Source organism: Priapulus caudatus, unplaced genomic scaffold, assembly GCF_000485595.1.
Source record: "Priapulus caudatus unplaced genomic scaffold, Priapulus_caudatus-5.0.1 Scaffold1055, whole genome shotgun sequence".
NCBI classification, from domain to species: Eukaryota; Metazoa; Priapulida; class Priapulimorpha; order Priapulimorphida; family Priapulidae; genus Priapulus; species Priapulus caudatus.
In genome coordinates, this window is record NW_014578116.1 from 10,554 (window position 1) to 18,517 (window position 7,964).

General features: G+C 46.0%; 1 protein-coding gene across 1 annotated transcript in view; it reads right to left on the reverse strand.

The window, feature by feature from the left end:
- Positions 1 to 1,021: 1,021 nt before the first annotated feature.
- The window catches only part of LOC106815170 (cAMP-regulated phosphoprotein 21-like), a gene marked incomplete at its 3' end in the record, with an annotated part of 72,790 nt that continues 65,847 nt past the window's right edge, over positions 1,022 to 7,964 (reverse strand). Inside the window, exons 11-21 of the mRNA XM_014819601.1 lie at positions 7,271 to 7,404; positions 6,604 to 6,790; positions 6,148 to 6,356; positions 5,254 to 5,459; positions 4,520 to 4,669; positions 3,980 to 4,215; positions 3,616 to 3,683; positions 3,122 to 3,323; positions 2,262 to 2,366; positions 1,827 to 1,967; positions 1,022 to 1,183 (exon numbers count right to left, since the gene is read on the reverse strand). Coding sequence (XP_014675087.1) covers positions 1,022 to 1,183; positions 1,827 to 1,967; positions 2,262 to 2,366; positions 3,122 to 3,323; positions 3,616 to 3,683; positions 3,980 to 4,215; positions 4,520 to 4,669; positions 5,254 to 5,459; positions 6,148 to 6,356; positions 6,604 to 6,790; positions 7,271 to 7,404 — 1,800 coding nt within the window. The remainder of the gene's footprint in view (positions 1,184 to 1,826; positions 1,968 to 2,261; positions 2,367 to 3,121; positions 3,324 to 3,615; positions 3,684 to 3,979; positions 4,216 to 4,519; positions 4,670 to 5,253; positions 5,460 to 6,147; positions 6,357 to 6,603; positions 6,791 to 7,270; positions 7,405 to 7,964) is intronic.

Here is a 7,964-nt window from a genome sequence, read left to right on the forward strand (position 1 = left end):
CTCACCTCAAGTTCCCATCTGACAATGCTCTTCGAGCACCCTTCATACCTCATGATTGGCCGCCCCTCCCTGGCATCCACCCCTCCCTTTCGATTCTCCCTCGGCGCGAACGACTTTCACTGTTGACAAGAACACATGTCTAGTCACCCGCACCTCTCTTCCTCTCTCTCTCTCTCTCCCTCTCTCTCTCTCTCTCTCTCTTCCCATCTCTATCTCTCATGCGGCGGCGTCTGGTTGGTTGTGGAATAGCCCCTCGTGGTTAGCAGTTTATCACAGTCGCTGTGAGCTGGGTAGTACAGTGCGTGCTCAATGCGTTGCGTGCGCACTGAGCGACAACGTCTTTGGTTGGAGTCGCCAGCTGCAAGATGGCACTGTCAAGATCACGTCATCCTGCCAGAAGCTGAAATTCGTGTGAGAGAGGGAAAACGTTAGAATTGAGCCACAATTTTCACACGCATATACACCACATTGTCGACTCTGTGGAACTTAGAAGTGTTTTTAACGCCCTATCCAGGGCTCCTTCTGGATGTTTTAGTTTGAGCCAAGACTTGAGCAACCAGTTATTTTTTAGCCACCAATGAAAAACTATAGCCACTGTTAACTTTATCGTATGTGCTAAGCACGGCATAAATAGAAGATGGATATGGGAAATCAGATGTACGAGAACATTTTTAATAAAGTAATCAAGCAAATGAAATAATGTTGTTTAGTCTACACAAAACTAGCTTCCGGAACATGTTAGTACTTACACGACACTGCAATTTGATGATTTCATCATTCAATCGTAATTTTGTGAGCGGTTAAATCATTCGCCAACTGCATTCGCCACTTAGTGTTAAAATCGCCACTGTTATTTATTTATCGTATTTTGCAAAGGTGGCAAACGCCAGCAGTAGCCCTGCTTATCTGTAACGCCGATTGGCTAGAACTACCCGTTATTTCCTCCAGGCGGATGGCTGGATTGCGGATGTTACTTATCGACACCATGCAGGGCCCGCGATCATTCGATCAATGATCTTACCGTCACTGATGTCCGCTGCCTCTGTGTAGCTGTCCGGCCGACTCGGTGGTTTCTGCAGCATCTTTGGTCTAGGTCTCGCTGCCGCAGCATGAGGCTGCATCCTGCTCCACGGCATCTGCTGCAAGCCCGCTGCCGCCGCTGTCGGCTGCCGGATCACAAAATCTGTGGCACGCACGTAAGCAAAATGAGTGAGGTCTACACACGTGTGAAGCATAGGCGTGAATAGTGAATTTGACGTGTTATAATATACAATGTGTATCACGTAATTAATGTAATGTATAATGAAATGTATGTTAATATGTAATGCAATGTATGTTAATATGTAATGCAATGTATGTTAATATGTAATGCAGTGTATGTTAATATGTAATGCAATGCGATGTAATGAAATAATATACTGTACATACATTGCAATGTTATAATAGTAGTATTCGGAATCTGAGTAAGTGACTGTGGCTGCTTTGCCTTGCAAAGTGATACAAATGAAAAACACGCTTTTTGCTATGAAATGGTGGCATACTATATACCTCTCCTTACCTTATTCAGATCCAACCCTTCCTAATATTCTTCACAAAATTGATCATTTATTTTTTCTCTATTTATTATCGGCAATTATTCTTATCATTTTAAACAAATTCCTCAAAATAAGGCCGAAATGCATCCAGAGGGCATCAAATAGCAACACCTTGGGGCCTCGAAACATCAGCCTCACTCAGACAACCCCCCTTATAAAAAAAACGGAAAAAACCTGTGCCCGGCTTGCTCGGATGCGATCATACGCGGCGCGGCAGCAGCCAGCACTTACCTGCTGTCGGCGTGTAGTGTGCCGGATGAGCGAAGCGCACCACGACGGGAGCCGTCGCTGACTGACCGTGTACGGGAAAGACTGCCTGCTGCTGCTGCTGCTGCTGCTGCTGCTGCATGGACACGGGACTACCGCTCCACACTGCAGGCAAACGACTGCATGTTAGAATCACTTGTGAATGACGCACTGTGGGCGCGACACGTGTCAAATGCGTTGCGTTGTGATGGTCATGCGTATTTGAGCGAGCAAGTGCAATAAGCAGTTACGAAAATATCCTCAGCTTGAGGAGCAGCGCGCCCGCATTCTTCTCATCCTTTTACTAAGCGGCTACCTCAATACATTATTTAGCATCTGCTTCTACATCCGTCTCTATACCTGCCACTATACCTTGCGCTATAGCTGGCTCAATACTTTATATAGCATCTGCCTCTATACCTGTTTCTATACTTTCCGCTATAGCTGCCTCAATACCCGTCCTACACCTGCCTAGCAAGTGGCTCATCACCTGCCTGTACACCTGCTCCACACCTGCATCTATACCTGCTTCAGACTAATATCAGCCGCGTTCACACGTAGCAAGAAATCCGGTATTTAGCGTTCACACGAGGCAAAATGCGCGGTCCAAGAAATACGGTATCTAAACAGATCCGGTATTTGATGTAAATACGAGGCTTCCCAGACCCCGAATAATTTGCCGTGCTTGAGAAATACCGGATCTCTTGGACCGCGCATTTCTCGTGTGAACGCTAAATAACGGATTTCTGAAGCTGCGTATTTTATAGACTGGTCCGCGCTCGACAGTTCCAGTGTAACGCGAGTGGAACTGTCGAGTGCGAACCAGTCTAAGTATTTTATCGGCAGTTGGTGCGCATTGCATTGTTTATTTCGCATTGTTCGCTTGATTGTTTAAAGCAGCTCGCAGCTCGCAAATACCCTATTTCTGGAGCCGCGAATCAGCGTGTGAACGCTCAGCCGCGTATTTGTCTCAGATTCGGTATTTCGCAAATACCGTATTTCATAAATACGAGGTCTCGTGTGAACGAGGCTAATGTCAACCAAACGACGTCACCATCGCTGCTTCGTTACTCTACCTGCGCCGTTGCCCTGCACCTGCTCGCACACCTGCATCTATACCTGCTTTAGACTAACATCGTCAACCAAACGACGTCACCATCGCTGCTTCGTTACTCTACCTGCGCCGTTGCCCCACACCTGCTCACACACCTACATCTATACCTGCTTCAGACTAACATCGTCAACCGAACGACGTCACCGTCGCTGCTTCCTTACTCTACCTGCGCCGTTGCCTGGTATCTGCATCTGCATGTGTGCGGGGAAGGCGACGCGCACTGCCGCACCGCCCGCCATCGGGGCCGCCTGCACCGCGCCCGTCCCCGACGCAGCCACACTGTAGTAGACCGGCCCACCCGCCGCTGCACCCATGTAGGAGGCGCCACCGGGCTGGGCGGGACTGCACCCCTGCGGGCCGTACTGAACCTAGAATGCGTGGATAGCGATTGCGTTAGCGACTCGGGCAGTCATTTTCAGCGCTCGTAATGCAACGAGAGAACGATGTTGAGGTAACGTGGAGGAGGGTGACCGAGGGGTTTTCTCGAGAATACGTAAGGTTTGTAAATCTGCACTGGTTACACGCTGCCAGTCACAACAACTGTTACATACGTAAGCTTACGTATGTATGAAACTATGTTATTCAAATAAAAATGAATAATTATGAATATTTGTAAAAATTTAATTACGTTTTTTTCAAAATTTGTTTATACATACACACCTGCGGGTAACTTGTCTGAGCATGTTCATATGGCTGCCCTGGCATTTGATACGCAACTGCATTGTATCCTAACAGGAAAAAAATCTGACATCAAAATTCATCGTTTGAATGTGAAAAAAAAGCATAAAAATTAAAAGATGAATGAAATTCTAGGAACGTTTTAGTTGTAATATTAGCAATGATATCAGTCTAATTAGCAATAACTTCTCTCACCTGTTATAACAGTAGCAATAGTCATCACAGAGCTATGTTTTTGGACAGCGGCTGCACGGATACACGACAGCGCGATGAACCTCAGGAGTCGTGGCGCGACCGACATGCCAAAGCGATTGCACCGCACCACGGGTACGGGGGGATGACTTACCATGGCTGAGAAACTGCTGCTGCGCATGCGCTTGCTCAGTGAGAACAGATGGCGAGGGAGGAGTCTGCTGACCAGCTTGATGTGGACTGTATGGCGCTTGGTAGCTAAAGTGAAACACAAGGGTCACCTTCAGAGATGTAGCTGTCGACTTGAGGAAATCGTGCGGTTCGTGTGAGAGTGATAAGTATTGCGGCACCTTGATTGTCGCTAGGTCGTCAGTCAAGTGAGACCAGTATCTACATGCATATGCACATTTGCTCGCTGAAATGTCGACTTACTTGCATTTCGTTACTAAGCCTTGTCTTTAAATGTCCTATCTCAATAGTTAATGGTTATTGTAATTATTATTACTATAAGAAATAATAATATACTACTATAACAATAGTAATTACTGGCTAGAGCTGCCTGTCAATCACATCGCAGAGATATGTCAATCGTGACACCTAACAAACTTGGTGTGTTTACCAAAACTCTTTGTTTGCGTGAGTGTCGCGCGATGGTGACAGAACGTCATAACTGGCGCTCCTCACGCATACTCACAAAACGTTAAAATGCTGAGCAGGACCAGCACCCGGATGCTCCCCATTAGCCATCAGGTGGCACTGCTGGCCAGCTGGCACCTGCAGAACCATCATAGTTGGCTTTTGACGGGAGCCATACTGAGCAGCAGGCAATAAAATAAAACGCACACTGTCACGCCATCAACGATCACACATTACCCCATACACGAACAATACGAGTCATGCGTTCACACAGTCACCTACAATTTGCTAGTGTACACATAATTCAGCATACCATACACATACATGCTAACAGGTAGGCACTTATGAGCTGACACTTTAGCGTTACTGCCTTATAATGTTGACGCGAATATATGTGGAACATACACGCCAAATTGTTATTCAACATGGTGCAATCTTCAAGTATTTTACTAACCGGTTACTGAACCGAATTGTAGCATATATTATCTTACAACTTTCCTCAGGAAACTTTCCTTACTGGCCTAAATTGTATGCTATCAATATTAATCAACCTTAATGGCTTTAGTTGTCCTTATATAATGACCTTGATCATGCTTCAGGCTTAGAGACAATGTTATAATCTTTCAGTACAAACCAAATTCGCAATACACGCAGGTGTGCACATGCATTACCGATAGTTAACCTTTGATAATACAGCCATGCTGTTACTAGCAGGTGCAAACCTGTTGGTAATGCTGCTGCTGCTGTTGCTGCTGCTGTTGTGGGTGGTGGTGGTGTTGTTGCTGCTGTTGCTGTGGTTGTTGGTGTTGTGGCTGCTGCTGCTGCTGATGATGATGATGCGGATAGAACTGGGAATGATTAGTCAAGGTCGGCGTGGCAGCTTGCTGCTGTACAGTTGTCTGCTGTGGGTTAACTTCACCTGATGGAACCTTGAATTGTGACGGTGGCGTCACATGCATCTGTGACAGCTGTGTCGTTACATCACTCCCGCTCGATTCCTGGAAACACGAAAACATCAAAACCTCTCTGTACATGGCACGCCACCTTCATATAATATTGTGGAATTGCATAAAAAAGAACTAGAAAAAATAAGCGATTTTTTAGGGGCTGTTACGGATAATAGTGCCCGGGTAACTGGATAGCACTTAAAGAGGTTGGTTCTGGCAAATAGCTATATTCTAAGAAACATGAGTGTACATGAGCATTCTGAGCATACCTTAAAATGAATCCCATCACAGATCAGCTGGCAGCAACCAATATATTTCAGAATATTTTATATAAATTACCAGAGTACACCTGTAACCTCAGCGATGTAAAATAAGCGATATCAATGTGGCCCCTTAATTATAGTGAATGCATTTCCACAATGAAACAAAACAGTAAATAACTGCAGCTCCTTATCATACTTTGTGAAGTTCATTGGCAATGGATCATATTCAACATTGTTCTTTTGAGCCTGAATACACTCAGGATGTGGGACAGTTGCAGGATCACAATTTTCAGAGGTCGAATGAAAACGAATCGTCTGCTCAGGATAGTGACTCTGCACTTGGCCAAAACTATTTTGGCAATATTTTGTATACATGAACGTCAATAAAATGTTGAGAAATTGAATGTAGAATATTAATGGTGTACTACAATATAAAGCCAAGCATATCCTTCAACTATAAAGGAAACACAACTTACATTAGAGCACTGCCTCCAGAGAACTTGACTCTCCTGTACAGGAGGGGACCCACCCACATCCTGCCCACGGTCCTGCGATCCCGGCTGGTGCGCAGGATACGCTGTAGCTTCGCCAGGTGGTAGCACCTGCTGACTAGGTACGCACCCTGGTGGCAGGAGGCCCGGTACGTGTCTGTACACTGTGTTGTCCTGGTTCAGGTACGGATGACCTGGGCAAATGAAACATAAATCTGTGCAGGTTTAAATCCTTAAATGTTATATTTCTACAACACACAATATACGCAACATGTTATGAAATTATTAATGCACTACTCAAACAATGTGCCATACAACTTTCGAACACTGCGAGTTACGTACGTTTTGAATCAACACGGTTCAGTAAAAATTAACCAAGATAGATCTATTATCTACCAACCGAACGAACTTATTTAATGAGTAGTATGAGCAAGAGATTACCTGTCTCCTGGTTGATGAGTATTGCACCCTCAGGCACCGACTCTATGTCACTGACTGCCCACAGAAACAGTCCCTGCTGTGCCAGCGTTGCTAGGTGTAGGAATGGTCCTCCTACCTGCAGCGGTGTTGCCGTGGCAACCGCTGGGGGTGGCGGCGAATGGCAGGGCTCACTTATCTCCTGTATAACCTGCGAGACAGAAGCAGTCGTCACGGTTACAAACACAGGTGGGTTACTTTCCCTGATGGTACTATGACGGTTTTAATATCGGGATGATAGTAATGATAGACATTATACTTTGATACATTATTACTATAATTAATCACAGTTAATTTCAAGACTATTACCATTATTATAAATAGCATAAAACCTAGCACAGGTACAATTATAATTACTCATACCATAATGAAATCAACGATAATAATGCAGAAGCTAGTTCTATATCTTTAATTAATGACAGTAGTGCAGGTGCCTGTAATTACAATATTAATATCGTAATATAGTATTAGTATTCATTTAGTTTTAGTTAGTATACGTATATAGTAACTAGTTAGCCTCTTAAGACATATAATTTTGATAGATAGTTAATTAAATTAGCTATCGAGGCATTGCCCAACGTCCCGGAGTCTCACTAGGGGAGCGTGCGTGCATGCGTGATGAGGCGCTCACCTCTGGGCGGGGGCTGCTGTTGGTGAGACCGAGCTGTGGGGAGGGTCCACGCGAGCTCGTCACCACCTCAAGACTCTGCTGCCGCACAAGTGCAAACTCCGAGCACGAGCCGACTCTCTCGCTGTCAAGCGAATCTGAAGCCAAAAGCAGGTGGTTACATTAGTTACAGTGACGTGGATTCCCTGCCTTCACCTACCTCCCCTCATGTAAGCACTCATCCCTCCACCTGCCTCCCCTCATGTAAGTACTCATTCCTCCACCTACCTCCCCTCATGTAGGCACTCATGCCTTCACCTACCTCCCCTCATGTAGGCACTCATCCCTCCACCTACCTCCCCTCATGTAGGCACTCATCCCTCCACCTACCTCCCCTCATGTAGGCACTCATGCCTTCACCTACCTCCCTTCATGTAGGCACTCATGCCTTCACCTACCTCCCCTCATGCAGGCACTCATCCCTCCACCTACCTCCCCTCATGTAGGTATTCCTCCCTCCACCTACCTCCCCTCATGTAGGCACTCATGCCTCCACCTACATCCCTTTACGTAGGTACCTCTGCTCATGCCTCCACCTACCTCCCCTCACGTAGGTACCTCTGCTCATGCCTCCACCTACCTCCCCTAACGTAGGTACTCATCCCTCCACCTACCTCCCCTAACGTAGACACTCATGCCTCCACCTACCTCCCCTCAT